The sequence below is a fragment of the Citrus clementina genome, unplaced genomic scaffold, assembly GCF_000493195.1.
Source record: "Citrus clementina cultivar Clemenules unplaced genomic scaffold, Citrus_clementina_v1.0 scaffold_2, whole genome shotgun sequence".
NCBI classification, from domain to species: domain Eukaryota; kingdom Viridiplantae; phylum Streptophyta; class Magnoliopsida; order Sapindales; family Rutaceae; genus Citrus; species Citrus x clementina.
The window spans coordinates 9,518,682-9,542,636 of NW_006262688.1; the positions used below are offsets into that span (position 1 = coordinate 9,518,682).

The window sequence follows — 23,955 nt, forward strand, 5'->3', positions numbered from 1 at the left end:
TTGAATTTTGAAACGGTGGAAAAAAGTAAAGAACTTTAATATTTTCTAGGCTAATGAAATCGAGAAAATTAGGGATTTTTTATGGAATGATGATATAGTTATAAATATCAACAAAGTGTTGGTTTTATTGATAATGGAGTCCTAAGTAGCTTGACTGGATTTGCTCCCCAGTTCGAGTTTTAGGGAAGTCGTCTTTGTTGGGAGAACTTGTGCTTCTCGGTTCGAGCGGGGACTTCTAGTCTGGGTTGTAGTACGGACTTAAAGGTGCCTCCCACAGTTGGAGCCCTCCCCAGGATACATCTTGGTCAAAACAAAAAAAAAATGATATAGTTATAAATTTTTGTATAAATTTATTTTATATAAATTAATATTGCATTAATTTATTGATTAAATAAATATCTCTTGACCCACATGATTTATTTTCATTATTTTGTATTTTCATTCAACTAATGAATTGATGACACATCAATTTGTACAAAATAAAATGTATTAAAGATACTATGTCAGTCATACAATAAATAAATGATGATATAACATGTGTATATTTATTTTTAAAAATCATTATACATATAATAATTATATTAAATTTAACTACATATATTATACATACATTAATTGATTATAATATATCAAAATTACTTTAAAATTTCTTCTCATGCGGATAAAAAAAATATAATTACTTCTATATCCTCCAGAACACTTCAGAAAAAATTATAATTTATATATATTGGAATGCATTGGCTGTTGCTTCCCATAGTTATCAAAATAATTAATTTAAAAAATGTAATTTGTTTAAAATCCATTTTCAAAAACGTTAAAGAACAAGAGACAGAAAGATTTTTTTTTTTTAAAACAAAGAATAGTACTGTGCCAGCCGATATCAAGCAGCAATATACCATATGAGTCAAGAACCCTTACAGAAACAATGAATGAATCGTGCATTTCTTATACGCTTTTTGTATCAGAATTAACTGTACATTTGCTAGCATGTATAACAACCATATAACTTGCGCAGTGCTTACTTTGTTTTGAAACTAAGCGATGGACTATACACATAGTTTTAAGAACAAATAGAACAAAAGTTTACCTGAAAATTTTTCTAAGTTAGAGAAACGAAAAAACACTCTCAAACCCAAGAAATGAATCAACTTCTTTGGTTTTACCTGTCGACGCCAATGGCAATGGGCAACACTGCCTAGTTGATGTGTTTGGACTACACTTCTGCTTCTTCATCATAGAAATGTCAAAGGATAGCATTTTGATAGATGATGATGGCTCGGCGGTACCGGCAACCGAAGCAATTGGAGAGAGATTCAATTTTCTAAATGTTCTGCAGCAACTTCCTGAAACTATATTATGATTCTGCTTCGTGCATACCTTGTTATCATTTGCATTTTTGTCCAGTGCTCCAAATTCTATATCTGAAATTGTTGAACCATCTATCAGGACTGCATCAGAATTTGCATCTTTTTTTACGTCAGAAGTAGCAATGCAAAACTCGGACTGATTTGCCAGGAAGTGTTCATTTGTCTGGATTGCCGAATCAGACTCCATAGTCTTCGATATATTGGAGTTGAACACTGGAAAATTCTTAGATTTTTTCCGTATGTGTTCAAATATTGTAGATTCGGTTAGAGTTTTTGAAGTGCATTCTTCGTATTGAGAAGGAACCGTATCTTCAAACATGAAAAACTGGTAATTATATAGATTCTATACAAGAACCAAAGGCTAATTGCTTACTTTCGGTAAAGAAAATGCACCTGTGTCATCCAATAGATTAATGGTTCCCAGATTTCCAGCAGCTGTCAGAGAGCTGTTGAAACCATGTTCTTTCAGCTCTGCCTCTGTGGATCCTGAAGATGGATTTAGCAGAGTTGCTTGTGGAAAAATGCCTCCTTCTGTTTCTTCTGGAACATCTAACTCATCATGGAGTTGAAGGCGCTGCTCATAAAAATGCTTTCGTGTGAGAATCAAGGGCTCTGATGATGCAGAATGGGCATTATTTGATGCAGTGGAGATGGGGAAGTTTCTGGCTTTTTCACGTATGTGCTGAAATACTTTTTTTTCAGTTATGACTCTGCAATCATCATCTTCAACTCCTGCAGCAGTCTTTCCTGCAGTAACACAAAGATAGTGGTGGTATGTTGAGAGGAGAAAGATAAAGAAAATAACAAGAAAGAAATTCTGCATAAGCGTAAGTGAAAATGCTATACCTTCTCCCAGATCTTCATCAAGAAGGCTGAAACTGGGCCTGGGATGGAAAATTAAATGGTTTATTAGTAACAACAAAAATATGCAGAATATGAATTTTCAGATCTAACAGCATCTTAGGGACTGAATTTTACTATGTAGAAACATAAAAATTTGATTAACCACAAGAACAAGCACTCACATTGAACTGTCTTCCATCGTAGAACTAAGCAAATTGTCAATCTCTTGAGCTGGAGTTTGAGCAGCAGTTTCATTTTCATCTTCTATAACACATACTTCTTCAGGTGTATGAAAAAGGGGAGACTGCTTATGTCCACATTTTTTATTCACGTTTGAATTGCTCTCCTTCACCAGTACTAGTTTTTGGTGGATATCAACGCCAACTACATGAATGGCAACTCAAGTTGAAATCAACAACTCCGTGAATAAATATAGAATGTATGGGATTGCAAAAATAAGAAACTATCAGAAGCTTAACTGTATTCTTCAAAAATGAGGTCAGCTTTAACAGTCAGCTTCCCCTGCCGGGGGTTTGATGAGAGAACTGTCACACTATAGGGGCTGAAAAGGAAACCAAAAACATCAGAGTTGATGGTACACAGCAGAATAGAGATATTGGTGAACATTCTCTTCTGAACAGAAAACAACTAAAGAACTGTGCCACGGAACCAGCAAACCTGAGCTGATTCTTCTTCAAGCATTTTACCATGGAGAATACATCCACCCCATCCCAACCAAATTAATCATATCTCATTGGATTCGAGCCCTTGGCCTCTTGTTTTCACAAAAAGAGGCCAACCAACTGGGCTATACTTTGGGAATATTGTATGTCTACCTTGTTCTAATAACTTCTCTAAAAAATTATTTAGAAAAAGTTGTTGTAGAAGTTGCAATGACAATGACCAAATAGACAGTATAAAACAATGCAGCTTTGTCTTTTGATAGTAATTGTCTACTGAACAAGAAAGAATATGCCTTCAGATTAGGTTACTTTCCCTAGAAAATATTGCATCAAAAAGTTCTGGATCCAAGCAAGAAGAGTTAATGAATTTCATTGTTTCATGTATGGCCTCATGCAGTAAGGGAATGCTTCAATAATTATCAATTCATGAAGAAACTTAAGGTATAAGGTTTTATTACCTGGAGAACTCGTCAACTCTGCAGCAATAAGTAGAGATACAGTCAGCCAATATCTAAATGATAGATGAAGTACAGATAGCACTTAGAAATAAGAAAAACACAAAGGGGTCTCTGTTATGTTAATAAAATCCATTCAAGGTGTATCAGGAACTTTTCCAGCACCAAAATCGGCAATGTGGCACATAACACATCTATTTTGCAGGAACTCCTTGGTAATATGCCTTAACAATGTTCTGTATCCAGTTAACAAATATAAACAAACTAGTGCCAGTCACCTTATTTTCTCATGAAAGAGAACCATGTTATTTTCTTCAGCACCAACAATCTGCAAATAGTAATCACTATAATTAATTAACTTCAATAATGCGTTTCCATAGGATTATAATTTATAGTTGATTTTGCTTCAACAAGGCTTGGATAAAAATGTTTGTAGACAAATTCCAGAAAACATACCATATCAGCATAATGTCGTTTGGTTGATTGTACTGACTGTGATAACCTAGTCAGTGTTATTAGCAGCTTGGACTTTCCTTGTCCCTGGCATTTTATTTCTTCAATCTTCATGTCAACTTTTGGAGGTAGAGACAATAGAGACTCCTTGATATGGTTTCCAAATGGATACTTTCTACCAGTGACTATCTCTATTCTCCTCGGATCAGCTTCAGCTAGCGTTTCAAAAGATTTGATTCCCATTGAATGTAGAGCCTGAAAAGAGCATTTAAAGAGGGAAGGAATGCAAAGACAGGGCATATGATTAACCCAAGACAAACAATCTTAAGGCTTCTGTTAGCAATAAGCAAAGAAAACCTTTGCAGTCACCATCCCAATGCCAGGCAGTTGTTTCAGCAAGTATGGACTGTCATCCCATAGTCTTTGATATAGTGATTTGGCAAGAAGGGCTGAGTTCACAGCTCCTTTGTAGTTCTTTCTGAATATGAAATAATCCCTCATGCACTTAGCAATTCTGCTACCGTTGGTGGATATCGAATTCATATCCTTTGGCAAGCATATGCAGTTCATGATCTCATAGGTCAAACTTTTAAAAATAATTAAAAGGAAGAGGATGTATTGAAACTAATATCATTATGAAACCTGGGTCAGAGATAAATCATGAACAGAGGGATCGCCTGTCAAGCAATCATTTGCCAAAACAAATATCTTCTCTTCTCTGGTCTGAATTCGCTTTTTCCGCTTCCCTTTATCACCATTGATGTGGAAGCGGAGCCGGCCATCTTTGTCAATATTTATGATATTTAAAAGCTTCTTCTCGTTGCGCCTAAGTTGTATCCCTTCATCATCAGTAAATTAACAATGCATCATTCCTTTAGTTGACCTTTGACATAGCAGTACAAAACAACCCTATTTCATATATGCACATACAAGCAATTTCCTCCGCATGGCATACAGTGTGTAGTGCATCTTCTAAACCACAGTTTACTGGGGTCTGCATAATGTATTTCATTGTATCGAATTTCAAGTAGTACTTGGTCATCAGCCTTCCAGGCTCTAAAGACACAAAAAAAGATAAATTGGAAGTTAATGATACCTCTTTTCTGCCATAAAAAAAAAGCGAGAGTGTGTGCTTCATGTGTTTTTACTACCTTGTGGTTTCAAGAGAAAACCATCTTCATCTGTCCAGATCATTTGATGGCATGATAACTCGTCAACTTTCTGAACACAAACTTCTGATATGCCATAGCATCAATGAGCAGTGAGGAAATAAAATTAAAATTAATATTCTACTAGTGTATGATTAAAGTACCTTGCATATGCTTTTCTATACGGTCTCTAGAAATCACTTTTCTAACTGAATAATTCTGAGGGTTCTGATCATGCAACCAAAAGAACCAGATATTAATTAGACAGAAACAGTATAAGGTGAGCCTTTTTCAAACCCAATAGGTGCCCATAAAATACATGCCTTTTTCATTCTCACGTACAAGTAAGAGCACTTCATCCATTCAATTGCCTGTGTAATATCAGAAACGGTCATTTGAACTATTTCTGCAGTCAAGTGCTCTGTCACACACGAAAGCAACCTAAAGTAACAAGAAAATGTAGACAGCCTAATTAGAAGACATGCATAATCTTCCACAAAATATGCACAGAAATCCAGAGCACCAAAATCAATGATTGAATTGAGAGATCAAATGCATACTGTGATTCCACCATTTCACATCCATTCAAGAGATTCTCATACAGATGAACCTGGGCATGCATAAAAGGGTGAACTCAGGAATAAAAAAAGGACCCACTGGATGACAGAAAAGCAATATACAAAAGCATTGTAGAAAGGGTGAGAAAGAGAAAGAGAGTCAATAATTACAGTTTCTCTTCTTGTCATTATTATGACCGTCCCTGTATCATTGAATGGTGGCCGACCTGCCCTTCCACACATCTGCGCTAAAGCTTGCAAACTTTAGATATAGTGTACTGTAAGTTCGCATGGCATAAGGTGCAGGCATGCATGATTGCAGTTCAAATGAGAATCAGTTTAATCTTTCTTTGATCTCTTTTCTTTTTGGTGTAATGGCTATTACTTTCCATTTCAACCCTTTGCACATGTTAGACTAATCTTTCCTTTCAGAAATGTCATTTCTCGTCAGCACAGTATCAGTAATTATTTAACATCAATTCTATTTGAGATCTTCTAAAAACAAGTATATTAACAAAAGTTGTCATCACCTGCAGAATTGTGGATCTGTCATGTTCCATGTAAAGACCTTTTTCCTTGTTGCTGAGGAAAATCCAAATGTTGGTAAATGAAATAAAGATTTTCTTTTATGGTCTTATGTTCTAGTTTTACAAGAGTTGGAAGAAGTAAAAAGTTTTACATACAAGTACTGCGTCGATTTTATTACTACTGTATGAGCTGGTAGGTTGATTCCATGGGCTAGAGTATTTGTGGTGCACAGAACTTGAACATCACCCTTAAGAAAAAGTCCTTCAATGAGGTTACGATCCTTCAGGCAAAGCCCTCCATTGTGATAACCAACTGCAAACATAAAGATGCTAAATCACACCACTTTACATCAATTCAAGGAAGGGGGGCAAAAAAACCAGAATTTCAATTTAGTGAAAAATATATAGTAAAACAAGATCACTGTGTACCACCATAAAGGATATAAGATTGCATTTGTTTGTCACTGCATGATAAAGAAGCTTCCCTTAGTCTTTCTTGTTGTTCACGATCTTTTATAAATGGATTTGAATAACCATAGGTCATTGCTGTCTGAGAGAGTTGCTGTGCAGCTTCTTGTGCTCCTTTTCTAGTTGAACAAAAAACCAGAGCAGATTTCCCTCTTGAATATTGCATTAAAATATCTGTAAATAAGATCCATTAATCCACACTATTTAAAGAGAGTTTACTAGAGAAGCCTTAATCAGCAGACATTCATAAACAAACAACAAAGATTTAATAAGAATTACACCAATAGCCCTGCTTACCAAAGATGTAGTTTTGAAGACGCTGGACAATGAAACAGATATATAATATCAGAAAAATGAGAAACTACTCAATCTATTAACAATGAGAGCTTTGCTTCTTACAACCTAGAAAAATTCTCACTATTAAAGAAAAATTAATTAATTATTAAGAATCAAGAGCTTGCCTTTTCAAATAGAAAATCATTTTTTGCTGGGGCATAGCCTGCAAGAATAGTATTTTCGTTGGTAACAGTAATAAAGAGAATGAAAGGTGCATAAACTTGAGAGAATGTGTCCTGTCCGTTCATTATTAGGAATCAAGCCTTCCTAAAGTATGCATCTTCTTGTTATAATTACGAAATAAAAAAGAATCATTTAATTTGTGGAATCAAAAACTTAAAATCTACACTGTACTATTCATAGGAAACGGACTGGCAGAGGCAATAAGAAAACATTGATCAAAATGTTAAGAAGGTAACAACTAATTTTGAGAATGGAATGTGAAGTAATACATGCTTACCAAACACTTTAGTAGTCAACTTTACAGGCCTCATTTCCTCTCCAAACCTGGGGAAACATTAAAACGGATGAATGAAATAAATGCACTCTCTCATTGAAGCAGAGAAAGTAATACGATCATTTTCTGGTGTGTGCGCGCGTGTATATATATATAGATGCACCTTTTAATTCCTTGGACAGGGACATTAAGCCATTCCGCTGCACTTGTTGGCATGAAATTGAGTATAAAAAGTTTTAACTGTATTGTCACTATAACCAAATTAACCAACTAAAATCAGCAAAAGCATCAAATGTAAACTTTACCAATGTCCTCAACGTTTGGAATTGTCGCTGACACAGCCAGAAAGCGGACAGAAGCTAGAGAACTTGACTTCATCTCAGGGTTGCAAGCAAGCATTTTTATTCTACTAATTATTGCCTCCAGAGCTGCTCCACGTGGATCATTCAATAAGTGAACTTCATCAATAAGAAGAAGAGCAATGTCACTGAAAAAGCTCAGACCACCATCCTTAATGCGATATCGAGTCACTGCATCAAATTTCTGCAAAAGAAAAGATATCCATTTGGCAGACTCTAACAGCATAATTAAAATATAAGCTATATAAAGAAACAGTAGAAGAATGCAATCAGTATATCAACGAATTTGATGCAAGGACACTCACGTAAAGATGCATACCGCACATGTCCACAGCCATTAGAACAAGAATTACTAATAAAAGAATCAGATTCGAGTTAAAAGTGCAACAAGGATAAGAGAAATGTGTGCCAAGGTAGTGTAAGATGATTTTAAAGGACTTGACAAAACATAATCTGAGACAGGATTGAAACGAAAGTGACTTTCTCTAGTTGAGGTGAGTATATTTTTGTGTATGCAAGTATTTGTCTGAGAGCATTTATGTTTTGTTTTCCTCTATTCAATACAGTTAATACTCACCTCAGGAGTAGTTAGGATAATGTCTGCCTCTTGTATATTCCTTGTGCTATAGTATTCATTGTCACCAGTCAACTCCAGGCAATTTATACCCCATGATCCAAACTTCTGGTTCCAGTCACGGAGCTTCTCCTGTATTAAAGCCTTGGATGGAGCTATGTAGACCTTCACAGAAAACCAAAACAAGCAGAAGCAATAAATAACTATTGCTTAATGGATATATATATATATATATATATTCTTCACACCCTAGTATAATAAATGCAATTGCGTGAACAATTTAATTTAAAATGGCAGCTGTAAGATATGAATTAGGCATGAGTGCCCAAAGTAGTGTGTAACTAACCATGCTTTAAAGAGCAGCAAGAGAAAAGAAGATAACAAAATATCAAAGTAAATATGTGCTTCAGCATTTCAATCTAAAATAAGGAAGGAGCACCAGTACAGGTCTCTGTGACTGTTTATAATTAGAATTGGAGAGGGGAAAAAAAAATTTGCTTCTGATTCTACTATTTTGCAATAACATAACATTTAACTTTACTTACTGTTTTAAGTGTTCCCTTTATGTGAACAAACCTCCCCTCAGATATGAACCTCGAGAGAAGCCTCAAAATGCACAGCTCAAAGAGCACAGTTTTGCCACTTCCAGTTGGGGCTGATATGACCATGTTGACTTCAGATCCAAAACAAACAGGAAAACATTCACTCTGCAGTGAATTAAAGTATCTGCAAGTATCAGAATTGAAAACATAGTGAATTGAGACTTGAAAGTACGACTGCCAGTTAATTGCTCTTTGAAATTTCTGACATCACAAATAAGGAAAACAAAATACAGTAACAAGTAAATCTCAGGAGTCAAACAAATATGAGACCAATAACAGTTAAATAGAAGTTAAATTGATTCACTACCAGAACAATCAGCAGATGAAAAAATTTAGATAAACAACATTATGAAATCTAATTAACAGTAACAATACCTGAAACCAAAAGCTGAACGAAAAGGTGCAGGTAAATCTAGTACAGATTTCAGTGCGTATGAATCCATCATAATGAACTTTTTTTTCTCAAACTGAAGGAAGAAAAAGAAAATGCATAAAATTACTATCAAATTGAGCAACAAAACTATTTACACATTTAAAGAGACAAATAGACCCAGTATAAAATGCCGAAAGCGTGCAGTGGCTGTAATCAGTGAGAAATCTTCTAAACTTCAATCACTGTTAGATCATCAGATGCAAAATTTTTCTAGATCCGAAAAACTTCAACTCTGTAATTTAACTGAAAAAGAATCTACAAATAATCTACAAATAACTCTTTTACTCCACGCTACTAAACTATGAACAAGTGAATTTCATAAATATCTAGTTCCATTCATATTATTCCTCAAAATTTCCTAGCATCAAAACAGAAATAGATTGAAAAAAAATTCCTTCAAAAATCTTATGGATTCGCAAGAATCGATAAATATTTTTTCAGAAAGAAATCCAGAGCTCTTCGAGTTCATTCGGAATCAAACAAAATCAGTTTATATAGGCAGCAATTTGAAAAATAAATAAATAAAATAAGAAATGGTAAGAATTATAGGTCGACTCCATAATCATAATTTGAATCCTTAGATTCTATGAATCACTTGATTTCTTCACAATAGCATCAATGTTTTTTTTTTCAAATGCAATTGAGATCCTTCTGGAAACACTATTGATATGCTAAATAAAAATCTAAATAACAAAGCTGAATTTAATCAAGTTACTGATTGCAATTAGTAAATAGATGATGCAACGAGCGAGACCTGAGAGCAACGAGCGAGACCTGAGAGCAACGAGCGAGACCTGAGAGCAACGAGTGGAAGATTGAACTTCGAAATTCCCGATCTGAGATTGAAGCTGTGAAATGAAAATCGGGCTCAATTTATAGTCGAAGAAGTGCTTTTTGGCGGGAGAGCGAACCGGATCCAACCGAACCCGATCGGGCCGGGACAACCTAGGCTCTATGGACCTATGGTATTATTTGAATGCTGCTATTTACCCCGAATTTGCTCCCCGAATCTGCGCCCCGAAATCAAAACGCACCGTTTGGTAATGAATCACGTGTTTCTTCAGTTGCTTTATGTAAAGGAAAAAGCTGGGGAAGGAAAAAGTTGTTCATTCACGTGTTTCTTCAGTCAACGTGCCGTGGTATGCTTATTTCATTTCATTTGTTGTGTCCAGCCGTGGTCCACTTATTTGCTTTACTTTGCTATTTCCTTCCTTCTTTGCTATTTCCTTTGCTTTCGGGAAAATATGAAAGAGAAAGAGTAGTTCATTGCTTTACAAAGTGAAAAACTCTACATTACAAAACTCATAAGCATTTATTGTTTCTTCATTAATTTATTAAGTTGTTTCATTTTAATTTATGAATGTTGAGTTATTTCATTTTAATTTATAAATCTTGAGATGTTTTATTTTAATTTGTGAGTTCAACCATGAGTATTTGTATTTAAATACTCTTAACCGTGAGCATTTGTATGTAAATTATTGTATTTTATTTGTTTCAGTTTGTTGAGCCGTGATAACTAATTAATAATAATTAATTTGCTGAATCGTTAATTAATAATATCTATTTATATTTTAAATTTGTTTGTAAACTTAATGAATTAGGGATAAGTAATTAATAATAATTAATTTACTGAATCGTTAATTAATAATATCTATTTATATTTTTATTTGTTTGTAAACTTAATGAATTAGGGATAAGTAATTAATAATAATTAATTTGCTGAATCGTTAATTAATAATATCTATTTTTATTTTTATTTGTTAGTAAACTTAATGAATTAGGGATAAGTAATTAATAATAATTAATTTTTATTTTTATTTGTTTCTAAACTTAATGAATTAGGGATAAGTGATTAATAATAATCAATTTTTTCCCTTCTAATTCTAAACATAATGAATTAGGGGTAAGTAATTAATAAGAATCAATTTTTATTTTTATTTGTTTCTAAACTTAATGAATTTGGTATAATTTATTAAATTTGCAGCAATAATGGACGAGGTTGATGAATTGGAGGTTGATGAAGTGGAGGTTGATGAAGTAGAGGAATTTCAAGATTTACAGGAGGCTAATTTTGAAGGAAATAATGAAAATTTGGTGGAAGAGCCTACGGTTGGGATGTGTTTTAATAGTTCGGATGAAATGTTTGAATATTACAAAGTTTATGGCCAACAAGAGGGATTTCCAGCGATGCGAAGATCTTGTAAAAAAGGGGATGACGAGAATATGAGATATGTGACATTTAGTTGCGGGCGAAACGACAAGTCCAAAGGCAAATCCAATCAGGTTTTGCGGCTTCAACATAATTAGAAAATTGGATGCAATGCTAAAATTGGAGGACGTTTTGTTAGTGGAAAATGGATAATTGGGAATTTTTTCCTTGAACACAACCATGCTATAAGTCCAAGCAAGAGTAGGTATTATCGATGCAACCGTACCATTAGTCCTTATGTAAAAAAATAACTGGAAATAAATGAAGAAATGGGAATTAGAATGGCTCAAAGTTTCAAGTCTATTGTCGTTGAGGCCGGTGGCTATGAAAATGTCGCATTCTTAGAAAAATATGCTAGAAATTATGTTGATAAAGCAAGGCGATTAAGGCTTGGAGAAGGGGATGCAGCTGCAATTCAGAAATATTTTCAGAAAATGCAAGCAGAAAATGATGGATTTTTCTTCAGTCTTGACTTGGATGAGGAGGGTCGGTTAAACAATGTATTTTGGGCAGATCCAAGAAGTAGGGCAGCCTACAAAGACTTTGGAGATTTTGTTACATTCGACACCACGTACCTTACGAATAAATATGACATGCCATTTGCTCCTTTTGTTGGGGTTAATCATCATGGTCAGTCTATTTTGTTAAGATATGGGTTGATTTCGCATGAGGACACGGAGACGTTTACGTGGTTATTTCACACATGGCTATCATGTATGTTCGGCTCTCCTCCCCTTGGAATCATCACAGACCAAGACAGAGCGATGCAAAATGCAATTGAGATTGTTTTTCCAAATACTAGGCATCGATGGTGTTTGTGGCATATTTTAAAAAAGGTGCCTGAGAAGTTGGGAAGGTATGCAGAATATCATGCCATTAGATTTTCATTGCATGCTGTTGTTTATGATTTACAGACTCCTATTGAATTTGAGGAAGCTTTGCATGACATGTTAGATAAATATGATATTGCTGATAATCAGTAGTTAAATGATTTATATGAAGAAAGATATCGTTGGGTTCCATGTTTTGTGAAACAACTTTTTGAGCTGGCATGTCAACTACTCAACGTAGTGAGAGTATAAATGCTTTTTTTGATGGGTATGTTAACTCAAAAACAACTTTGAAGCAATTTGTGGAGAAATACGAGAAAGCAATGGAAAGTAAAATTGAAAAAGAGTGGCAAGAAGATGCTAGGTGCTTCAGCCAACGGATGCCATGTCGTACCAATTTCGCAATGGAAAAACAAGTTGAGGAAGTATACACTATTTCCAAGTTTCAAGAATTTCAACAGCAGCTGATGGATAAGATGTACTGTGAGGTTTTCAGTTGTGAGGGATCAGAATATGAAGTCGTCAAAAATGATGGAAAGAGTAAAGAGAAGACTTTTCAGGTTATTTTTGAAAGGGACGACGGTGAAATTCGTTGTGCGTGTGCAATGTTTGAATGTAGAGGGATTGTTTGTAGACACGCCATTGCAGTGATGATACGTACCCGTATAACATTTCTTCCTGAGAAGTATATTATACGGAGATGGAGGAAAGATGTGCGGAGATGCTACAGTTGAGTGAAAGTCAGTTATGATGTGAAAAGCTCGAGCATTTAACATCAGCGATATAAAGAAGAGTATGCTGCTTTTTATGATGTTGCTTTAAAACATGAAGAAAGTCATAAAAATGTTTTGACTTGGATAGAAAAGGCAATGAAGGATGTATCGTTGACTGTTCGCTGTCAAAGCGAAGATGTAACTGCTGCTGGTGGTGAAATGCAAGTTACGCAACCCAAGAGGGGGGTGAATTGGATTTTTAAAAAATATGTAATATAATTCGCACAACAAATTAATCTAACACCTTAATGGAATAGAAAATAATAAATTCAAACAAGCATAAAAATAAAATAGTAAGGGAAGAGAAAAACAAACACACGGATTTTTACGTGGTTCGGCAATCCCCGCCTACGTCTATGCCTCCAAGTCAACCAAGCTCGAGGATTTCACTATCCAAGCCTCCCAAGGCTTCAAGTTCTTACAATTAACTTCCAATGTGTCAATGAACCTTTACAATCAAGAGATTATCTCCCCAATCTCTTTACCCCACACTTATACACTCACAATTTGATAAGTAATGAAAATTACAACAAAAACTCTCTTTAAGAGTGGATATGCAAATAACAGCTCAACAATCATTCAATCAATGATGATTTGCGTTTTAGAAGCTCAATATATGTTGTATGATCTTATATTTACTTGCATTAGTTCATAGAATGAAGTTTGAGTTGAGTTTTTATAGTTAAAGTCCGAAAACTAGCAGTTATAGCCAAATTTCCGCGCCCAAGCGGTTAGCCGCTTGATTTATCCGGCTAGCTGCTCAGGAACAGTGATTTTATTGTTATTTTTTAAATTTGCTACAGTCACAATGTTCATTAAAATTATATTTTGGCCCAAAACTTTCTATAATTATATTATGACCTAAAACGTCATAAAACTTTGCAAATAGGTCCAATTTTAGAATTTCCTAAGAATAATTGACTTTCCAAAACTTTCTGAAATTATGATATGGCCCCAAAGATATTATTATTTTGCAAAAAGGTCTTTTTCAACATAATACTCATATTTTTTAAAGTTCTCAAAACCTTTCACTTTAGTCCAAAATAGTCATAAATTATTGTATGGCCCAAAACATTTCAAATGTTTGTAAAAACGTCCAACTCTGAAATTTAATAATAATACTTATTAAAATCAAAGATTTCAAAACTTTACATTTAAGTGCAAATTACTCAAAACCACAAGGTACTTTATCTTATAAAAATAAAACCTTTTAGTTTATAAAAAGTAATTAATTAAATTAATCTCTTGAGCTTCTCAAATGCTAAATCATGCATCAATTAAATCATACCGGCTTTACAAGAATTTATCGCACTAATTTATTCGTTGAGCTCTAAACTTTATTATTGATTTCGCCGTTTGTCCATTGAGTGTCTTGAGCTTGATTTCACTTGATTCACTTGCATAAATATTACCCTTAAAAAACTAGTGAAAATGTGAAATACAATATCTATTAAATCACTTAATACATATGTTTGTAATCATCCAAATTACATTATGAGTAACCCTTTAGGCTAACAGGTGGGTCGGGAAGTTGTATGGAAATCATATAGGATCCAGTAGTATCTTATCGTAAAAGTCGGCCACCTTCTCAAAGAAAGCAAAAGTAATTTAAAAAGCCAAAACATAAGTTGAACAATACTTCATTGAGTACAACTGCAGAGGTAATTCTATTGCATTTATTTTTAATTAATTCAATACAAATTAATTTCATATAAATTGAATAAAATTTAAATGTTTCTTGCTTACTTTCATAGCACTCGGAGGCACACGATTCATCTTCTCAGGCGGCTACTGCAATCCCAACACAATCAGGCAATATGGCTATGGTAAAATTTTTTTTTTATATACATGTTGTTAGTGTTGTTTTATTGTCATTTGTTTATTAATTTAATGGACATTTTTTTTAACAGCCACTCACACAACATGTTTTTTTCCCCCCTTACTATCAGCCTTGGATAAATTATGGAGGAGTTCCTCATGTAAACTTCCAACAATTTCTACAACAAGATTTCGAGGATACCAATCGGACGGAATTTTCAGCAAATGATCCCAACACATGATTAAAACTAGCTTGTGTTTTGATGTATTATTTTGCCCCACAGAAGGCTGAAATTTTAATTGGTGCCAAAACTAAGGACGGCTGTATGATTTTGATCACATTTTGTTTATATTTTTACTTACAGTTGTGCTGGACAAAGACTCATTTATTCTACACCATTTTAAATTGACCATTTTTCTTCTTTTGCTCTATTTCAGTATTAGTTGAAAAGACCATGAAAGCATGAATAAATGAAGCCAAAATGTGATTTTTTTTTTTTTTTTTGCTTTCTTGAATATCACGATTTCAAGTATGAAGATTTTGCCATGCAAGAACGTTATGTTCAAATTCCGCATGTACATTATGTCAATAAATTTTTTAGCTAGTTCCAAAATAAACAAGTGAAAACACGAAGGAAATTTCTTGGAAATTCACAAAACTAGAAATCGTCATGGGATAAAGAAACAATTGACATCAACTAATCAATTAATCAATTGCAAATTAATACATAGTACAAAATAATACAACTTAAAAATAACACTTGAATAGATAACATATCACAACAATTACAAGTATTTTAATGTAATCATATTTTGGTGTCTGTCTCCTTCGAAGTTCGTCATCATACAATAATTTGAATTTAACGGACAAACACTCAATAATCTCTAATGCTAACTTTCTAACCTCCTCCACTAACAAATCAATTTTCTCTTCGCTTGGTTTACGATCTTCAGCCCATTGAAAATTATTGCATCTTTTACAAAGCCAAAATTTACGATTTGGATTCTTTGTTGTATGTGACATTAATAACTCCATGTAATTACCGCATCTGTTACATAGTTGCTGTGAGTTTCGAATTTCACTTGTGCTAATTGACATTGTGGTTAATTGATTTCCGAAACTACGAAACAGAAAAAAAAATCGAAAATAAATCAGAACATACAACAATTCCAGTACCAGTTACACACAAACAAAACAGAAACTAAATTCCCAGGGTGTCAAAGTGTCCAATTCCCAGGGTTGGAGGAAAATAAAACAGAAATATGAGAAAAGCTCTCTCGAGATTGGTTGCTCATGTTGCTAAACAAGCATGGTATCTGTTGCCCATAATGATTGATGTACTAAAGCAATATTCGTCCATTCAAATATAACTACATCAAGTTCCTACAATAATAATAAACTATCATCAAATTTTCAATTCCTTGCTTCCACCATTTATTTAGCATTTTAATCAAACTCAAAAAAGCCAATCAATTCAAGAATACATCCAAATATTCTATCAAATGTAATATAAACTTGTAGGCACTATGTGCATGTTCTCCTTCAGTCTTCCAAATCAAAGCTAACTTCAAGTTATGACAAATGCTAATATACATCCAGCTATATGTATCTTCCTTATTTTAATCAGATTTAATCGAGATTCAAAGCTAATCAATCAAGCTAATTAATATCTCCTAAAAATTTAACAATTTACCAAATGAATAGAGAGCCAAGGTTCAACAATAACTGAAGAAACAAGTAGGTAACTGCAGCAGAGCATTCAAAACCACATCCTGCAAAATAAACTCAAAACTCAATACTCAAACAAGAAAATAAAAACACGCTACAATACTCAAACAAGCAGCCTTTTAACATATGCATGAACAAAATCAATTCTTTGACGGAACCTACAACAGAAAAACTAAAGATCCTGCAGCTAAATTCCTTCAAGGAAAAAAGATTTCAAAGCTAGTTCAAAAACATATCAATCTAAACATTTTTAACTAGTAAAAAATTATTAAAAAATAGAAGAAGCAAGAGTAAGTCAAACAAAAAATCTGTCCAATTTAATTTTTGTAATTTAGAAATCTTATAGCAATCACACCCACAGTATCTGACTTGATAACTAATTCAATTAACCAAAAATAATTAAATAAATAAAGCTACCGCTACCACAAGAAGCCAGCATAAAAACCACCTATCATATGATGATACATGCATCAAACACAATAACGAAAATTGAATGAGAGCAAGAGAACGGACCATCAAACAAGAGTTGAGGGAAGGGGGGAAAAAAAGAGATTGAATTAAGACGCAAGTGGCGTGGTTGAGTGGATTTGAAACCAAAAATGGAATGAAATCATTTAAGTGCAGATCTGAATGACTTAACAAACGAATCTGCCTGAAGAAAAAAGAGAAAGAAAGATAGTGAATTTAACAGAGAAAAGAAAGAGAAATGACCTGCTTTACAAAGACAGAAGCACACGCAACACCTTACCAACGGTGTTAAAAACCAAGGAAAGAATTTGCCTGAAGAAAATCGGAGCCTGAAGAGAGCCGTGGTCTGAAGAAAATCGAAGCCGTGGTCCCGTTCATGTTTAGCTTTTCGGGGCTAAGTGGAAAAGGGAAGGTCTGAAGAAAATTGGAGCCGTGGTGCTGTCCGTGGTGCTGTTCGTGTTTTGCTGTTCGTGTTTACCTTGCTTTACGGGGCTAACTAGAAAAGGGAAAGTGAAAGCAAGGAAGTGGAAAGTGAAAGCAAAATGACGTGTGGAGGGGGAAAACCAAATGGTGCGTTTTGATTTTGGGGCACAGATTCGGGGAGTAAATTCGGGATAAATAGCTTTTTCCTTTAGATAATTAGAACCGCTTCGATTCAATCCTTAATTCAAGTTTTTTTTTTATCTCAAAGGGAATATAAATTTAAAAAAGAAAAGGTGGTGAATTAGCACAACTATTTATTTTTTTAATTTATTCAAGTATAATATCAAAAATAATTTTATTTATTACCTCTCTCTTCGCTACTTGTATCAAACAAAGCAAATCTATTTAATCATACAAATAATGATTATTAGATCAGACAATATGATTATTGTATCTGCTCAAAAAAAAATTATTATTATCATATCTATAATGTTGTATGTATCCAATCGTTAAATTGTTGCATAAATTATTGTCACCATGATGCATCTCCAATTACATTTACATGCTGCAGTATGTAGACAATGTTATATTTTAAATTTCGACTTACATGACCACGGGAAATTTACAAAAATAGCTAAAAAAATTAGGCATTTTTCAACTTTAACCCCTCAAACTTTTTTCTATCATAACTAGCCAAACACTCTATTTTTGGACTATATTACCCTCATCATTTTCATCAAATTTACAAAGGCATGCCACTTTCCCTTATCAATTCCAGCACTTCCACCACTTTTCCCTTTTCAACTTAACAAATTTCATCACTCAACAAACTCCATTACTCTCAATAAATTAGCAAATTTCATCAAACAAGTATTACATAATTGAAGATATAATTATCAATTGGAGAGCTTCTTAAGGTTAGTTTATACTCTTACCATAACCTAAACTTTTAATCTATTGATTTTATCATTTGAGTTCGAAATTGATGTGAGTTTTTATTGCAAATGTTGTTATTTTTCATTAACAAAACAATGTGACTTGTTAAAGTAGTTAGTTTGAGTTGAGAAATGAAAATCAATCATTGAAACCCCTGAAAAATCGAGTAAAACAGAAGCCCAGAACAAGTGAGACAGGCACCTGTCTCACATAAATCTACTGGTTTTATGTGAGACAGGCACCTGTCTCACTTGCCTGTCTCACCAAAATATGTGCGACAGGCAAGTGGGATAGGCGTGTGAGACAGGCGCCTGTCTCACTTGTTACCACTGGTTTTATGTGAGACAGGCAAGTGGGACAGGCGCCTGTCTCACATAAATTTGCTGGTTTTATGTGAGACATGCACCTGTCCCACTGCCTGTCTCACTAAATTTAAGTTATTTTCCGAAAGTAATAACTTGGGCTACATGTGTCCGTTTTAGGCGTATAATATATCATTTCGAAGCTTACGATGAGACGAAGTAAATCAAAAATTGTATACTTCATATCATCCACATAAATGTACTGCATATTCATTTTTACTAGGTTTTGTAGCGTGAAATCTTATCTCTTTTGTTTTTTTTTTAGGTTTAATGGATTCCATTGTACTTCAATTATGTTATGACGGTTGGTGGGAGACATTAGCAGATGGCCGTACGGAGTACGTGAATGCGAAGAATACAGCATTTTTAGTTCGGAAAGATTGTACGTTTGAGCAATTTATGGCAAGGGTGTATGAAGTTTTACAGATAAATCCTATTGAATATAGTTTGTCGATGAAGACAACTTTGAGATCTAGTAACACAATGTATCGTGCATGTTCACTACCTATGGATATATTTAATGATGAAATGGTTAATGTTGTGCTGCACATGGCCTCTGATGTGGTCAATTATGGATGCATCCCTATATTTATCACCACACATCCTCGAGTTCCGGCCGAAAATCCTGAGCCACTTGTGGAAAGTGAAAGTTCGTTTAGAGCAAACGAGTCTGTCCCTGATATTGAGGAAGAGGTGTTACCACAATAAATGTCGTTCCAACAACATTACTCACCAGTCAACGAAAACAATGACACTATTGATGATAATGGCATTACGATAGCGGATGTTGAAGATAATGTGTTACCATTAGGGACATCGTTAGGGCAACATTACTCTCCATTTCAAAATAATGAGTTCCGCAGTTATGATGATCCTGGTTATAACACCAACAACACAGAAGCTGATAATGTGCAAGGCATGAACTCCAATACTGAAGTTGATGATAGGGACACTGGTCATTCCGATATTCCTATCAATAATGAGGATGAGCATCAGTATGATATTCCTGTTAACAATAGAGAGAATCGACCTATTCCTCCGATGGCCCGTTCGAGGAGGAGGACAACAGTTGATCCCCTGGTGAGTCTTGCTCCAGTTTTGCCTTCAAACTTGGTTGCTCCAGACTTAGTTAGAAGCTGTAATTCTGCCGACATTGGTGTGGGAAAGTTGTTCGTTGAGAAGAATGAGTTAATACTGGAATTGCGCAAAGTGGTCTTGCGGGAAAAGTTTGATTTCAAGATTGCACGGTCCACAACGACACGCTTTGAGGCTCATTGTTCTTCGGAATCATGTAATCGGCGTCTTCGCGCAACAAGAGGTTCGGATGAGCATAATGTTCCTTGGGTAGTGAGAAGAGTTGACAATGTTCATACGTGCTCTAATGAGGTTTTGCCTAGTGGCCTCCGCCAAGTTAGGAGTCGGGTTGTTGGCCATCTTATTGCGGATAAATTTATTCAGGATAAACGGATATACATGCCGAATGACATTAGAACAGACATGCAACAAGAATACGGGGTCCAGTTAACATATCAGCAAGCATATCGGGCTAAAGAAGTCGGTCTTGAAATAGTACGAGGGAACCCTGCAGAGTCATACAACTTACTTCCCAAATACTCTCACGTTTTAACCAAAGCGAATGAGGGCACAGTGACACACCTCCAGCGGGATGGAGATGATAATTTCTTATACTACTTTGTTGCGCTTGGATCTTCCATTAAGGGCTTCACACAGTACATAAGGCCTGTGATCACTGTAGATGGCACTCATTTGAAGGGGCTATATCGTGGAAGCATGTTTGTAGCAACATGTTTGGATGGTAATAATCAACTGTATCCGTTAGCTATTGGGGTCATGGATTTAGAAAACAATGATGCTTGGGAATGGTTTATGACGAAGTTACACGGAGTGATTGGCGATAGGCCAGAGTTAGTATTTATCTCTGATTGATGCACTGCCATCAAGTGAGCCGTTTTAAAAGCATTTCACACTGCTAGTCATGGAGTTTGTTTTTACCATGTCAAAGGCAACATTAAGTCTAAATTCAGGATGTCCAAAGCTATTTGGGATCAATTCGAGCCAGCTTTTATTAATGCAGCAAAGGCATATGGACACGAAGAATTTAAAAGACAACTTGAAGGGTTGTGGATGCTCCACTCGGCCGCGGCTGATTACTTAGAGAATAATGTGGGCACGTGTAATTGCGCAAGGTCCGAATTTGAAGGTAGGAGATACAGCATACTTACCACCAACATTGCAGAAAGCGTGAATTCTTTAATGAGGGAACCGCGAAAATTTCCTGTTACTCATCTTGTTGATCACTTTAGAAAAACATTACAGCAATGGTTTTATGATAGGAAAATTGTCGCTGAATCGATGAGCACTCGTCTAACGACGTGGGCAGATGAGATAGTCGGCGAAAGGAGAATTTTGGCCGAAAGAATGACTGTTCGGCCAGTGTCTCAGCATCGATTTCATGTTTTGGGTGGTGGTATGAAGGAAGGGATAGTTGACATTCATGAAAGAACTTGCTCCTGTAGAGTATTCCAACTCGATCAGCTTGTTTGTGCGCATGCAATTGCTGCTTGTCTGATCGTCCGTGTGGATTACATAAGTCTTTGCTCTGATTATTACTCTAAAGATTCATTGGTCATGGCATATGCAGAACCAGTAGAACCGGTTGGGGACATGACAGATTGGGACATTCCAGAAGAAATCCAGGAAATCAGAGTTAACCCACCGATCGAAGCACCACCACCTGGTCGTCGTCCAGAGTTAAGAATTCCTTCTATCGGTGAGGATGTTAACCGAAGAACTGTGAGATGTGGTCGATGCAACCAACCAGGTCATAACCGCAAGAGATGTAAAAATCCCATTGTGTCAAATCCAAACTGACTGTGTCGTTGTAACTAATTATGGATTATGAACTCTTATTATAATTTATATTACAATTATATGTAATGAGGTATATTATGTTATGTTCATTTGCATAATGAGTACTAAAGTTGATCAATAATTACTTATAGCTAAATATATGAATATATCAAAAGTTTATATCTATTAGAAAAACAATCTACATCCATACATCAAGTCTTAATACAATACAACGACTTACAAGGCAATATCGCCCGTGAATATATCTACAGCAATTTTCTTCCTGAAGTAATGCCCGTGGCTACTATCAAAATCAAGTTTTAGCCCGAACATCAAATACATTGTAAACATCAACATAAATACACCGCAATCACCACTTCCAGGTGATTGTTGGGGCACATCCTTAACGATTCTTACTTTCCAAGGGTTGGCACTCTGCAGCTCAGATCGAAGGTTGTAGAATCCAACATCTTGAAGCCATTGAGGGAAGACGACCTGAAGAGGTTTGAATTTACGCAAATATGTTTTGTCATCGCGAAAGGTAACCAACGAGTCGTAAATCCGCATCCTCCTCGCGCGAAGGTCCGCTCGAGCTAGTACCCAATGATCGCCGCCCAAATTCACAGGGATGAATATCTACATAAATAAATTGGTAAATTAGTATATTTTATACACAATTACCATAAGATTGAGTGACAATTCTTACCATATCGACATCCGTAAACGGTTTGGACATGAGATCTTCCCGCCCATCCATATAGCTGCTCAAGTTGTTGCCATATTGTAATGAATTGACATCACAACTACCATTGTTCCATAATTGCTTTAGGAACACCTATTACACGATGAGTAGAAAATTAATAACATTTCGAGATATTTAAAACATCGAAATTATAATTAATGATTATAAAATTTGAAAACATGCCCAAAAGTATGTATCTGTATGCGTGACGCGTTGTGGTAGTGCATTTGGAAACCGCCGTTGCTTCTCGCTGATCAAGCGGTAATACGTGTGAATATGCTGTGAAGGGATTATACCAAGTAAATTTATATCAATATCCATGCCAGCAGAAATATTATTGTGTATTGTAATGTACTGACCATTAAACACGCTTACCTCGTCACCAAGCCACCCCATCGAAGCATTGCCCATGAGTATTTCAAAGAAATTTCGAGACTGTTGGACGGGCCGATCCACGGAAATGTTGCCGGCAAACCACTGATCAAACTCCTCACATAGTCTTGAGTCTTCTAGTCCCCTAAGCGGATTCATATCCACACTCGATCTTTCATCAATTTCATAGTCCGTAATGTTGAGTGCGGGTAGAGCCCTGACATTCCTAACTCTCTTGAAAGGAGGAATGAAGTAAGGACTGCCAAATATATACGACGGTCGGTACGGACGCCCAAACTTACTAACGCTAGGAGGTGCCTCCGTGAATAGCTGTACACTGTCATCACATATGTCCCCATGTAGACTGTACAAGGACATAGGGGTGTGCTCGTCGTCATTACCAACATCAGTATGCGTACCATAGCCAGCATCAACGTTCGGACCATAGCAATCTGGGGCCTGTTGTTTCGAGGAGATGAACATATTAACATAAGTTCGGGTTTGAAATCATAATAACATAACGCAAACATACGAAACTTGCTCACCGAGGGTGCGGGGCCAAACGGAGAATCACCGTACGCGCCTTTTGAAGCACCCGCGCCAAACGAAGCCATAAACCCCATGACCGCTGCTCTATATTGTTGTGCTTCTCTGCGTTCCGCCATAAGTTCTGACCTCAGTTCGTTAATGGAACTGTGTCCAGTCTGAAGTTCCGACCTCAACTCATGAATGGAATACTTTATTTTATCCAGTCGTCCAACGAAATAATCATTGCGGAACTTAGTCCTTGCCTACAATTTACGCAAATAAGAAAGTAATGACAAAATGTCGGATAGGTATATGTGCATTGTAAATGTTCAGGACGACAGAAGTTACCTCTGGCTCATTTCTGTCATCTGAATCATGTGCGGATTCATAATGGTCGTCGGCAGCACCGGCATCCTCAACAGGACTCTGCTCCAGTCCTATTGGGCTCGTGGGGTCAGGATCCACCTCGTTTGGCCTTGTACTGGATGGCGCATTGATTGAAGGCTGGTGCTGCACCAAGTAAAACAGAAAACAGTAAATACCTAAAAAACAAACATATAAATGACTTTGCATCCGGTATTCAATGATACTATAGATGATACCCACATTACAGACCCAACTTGGCAAATATG

At 35.5% G+C, this 23,955-nt stretch overlaps 2 protein-coding genes across 2 annotated transcripts; one reads left to right on the plus strand and one right to left on the minus strand.

The window, feature by feature from the left end:
* Nucleotides 1-1,012: 1,012 nt before the first annotated feature.
* On the minus strand, nt 1,013-10,162 carry LOC18050886 (DExH-box ATP-dependent RNA helicase DExH17). The gene is made up of 26 exons (XM_024191302.1): nt 10,017-10,162; nt 9,205-9,296; nt 8,773-8,953; nt 8,231-8,392; nt 7,600-7,837; nt 7,458-7,494; nt 7,298-7,344; nt 6,463-6,675; nt 6,190-6,346; nt 6,037-6,088; nt 5,678-5,749; nt 5,510-5,559; nt 5,273-5,390; nt 5,114-5,177; nt 4,953-5,036; nt 4,732-4,857; nt 4,444-4,640; nt 4,159-4,347; nt 3,805-4,056; nt 3,627-3,676; nt 3,352-3,369; nt 2,690-2,772; nt 2,393-2,594; nt 2,214-2,251; nt 1,761-2,114; nt 1,013-1,676 (listed from the first exon to the last, which is right to left on the minus strand). The coding sequence occupies exons 2-26, from the start codon at nt 9,273-9,275 to the stop codon at nt 1,105-1,107; spliced, it is 3,627 nt and encodes a 1,208-aa protein (XP_024047070.1). The 5' UTR covers nt 9,276-9,296; nt 10,017-10,162; the 3' UTR covers nt 1,013-1,104.
* Nucleotides 10,163-20,992: 10,830 nt separating this feature from the next.
* LOC112100867 lies at nt 20,993-21,702 on the plus strand. The gene is made up of 2 exons (XM_024190731.1): nt 20,993-21,031; nt 21,148-21,702. Exons 1-2 carry the CDS (start codon nt 20,993-20,995, stop codon nt 21,700-21,702), a joined length of 594 nt encoding a protein of 197 aa, XP_024046499.1.
* The last annotated feature ends 2,253 nt before the right edge of the window (nt 21,703-23,955 follow it).

Coding starts and splice junctions, on each gene's coding strand:
- LOC18050886 (XM_024191302.1), bottom strand. CDS start 9,275: ATGATGGATTCATACGCACTGAAATCTGTACTAGATTTACCTGCACCT. Junction 8,954..9,204: donor CGTTCAGCTTTTGGTTTCAG/GTATTGTTACTG, acceptor TGATACTTGCAG/ATACTTTAATTCACTGCAGA. Junction 4,348..4,443: donor ATGATTTATCTCTGACCCAG/GTTTCATAATGA, acceptor TGCTTGCCAAAG/GATATGAATTCGATATCCAC.
- LOC112100867 (XM_024190731.1), top strand. CDS start 20,993: ATGTGGGCACGTGTAATTGCGCAAGGTCCGAATTTGAAG. Junction 21,032..21,147: donor CGCAAGGTCCGAATTTGAAG/GTAGGAGATACA, acceptor AAAACATTACAG/CAATGGTTTTATGATAGGAA.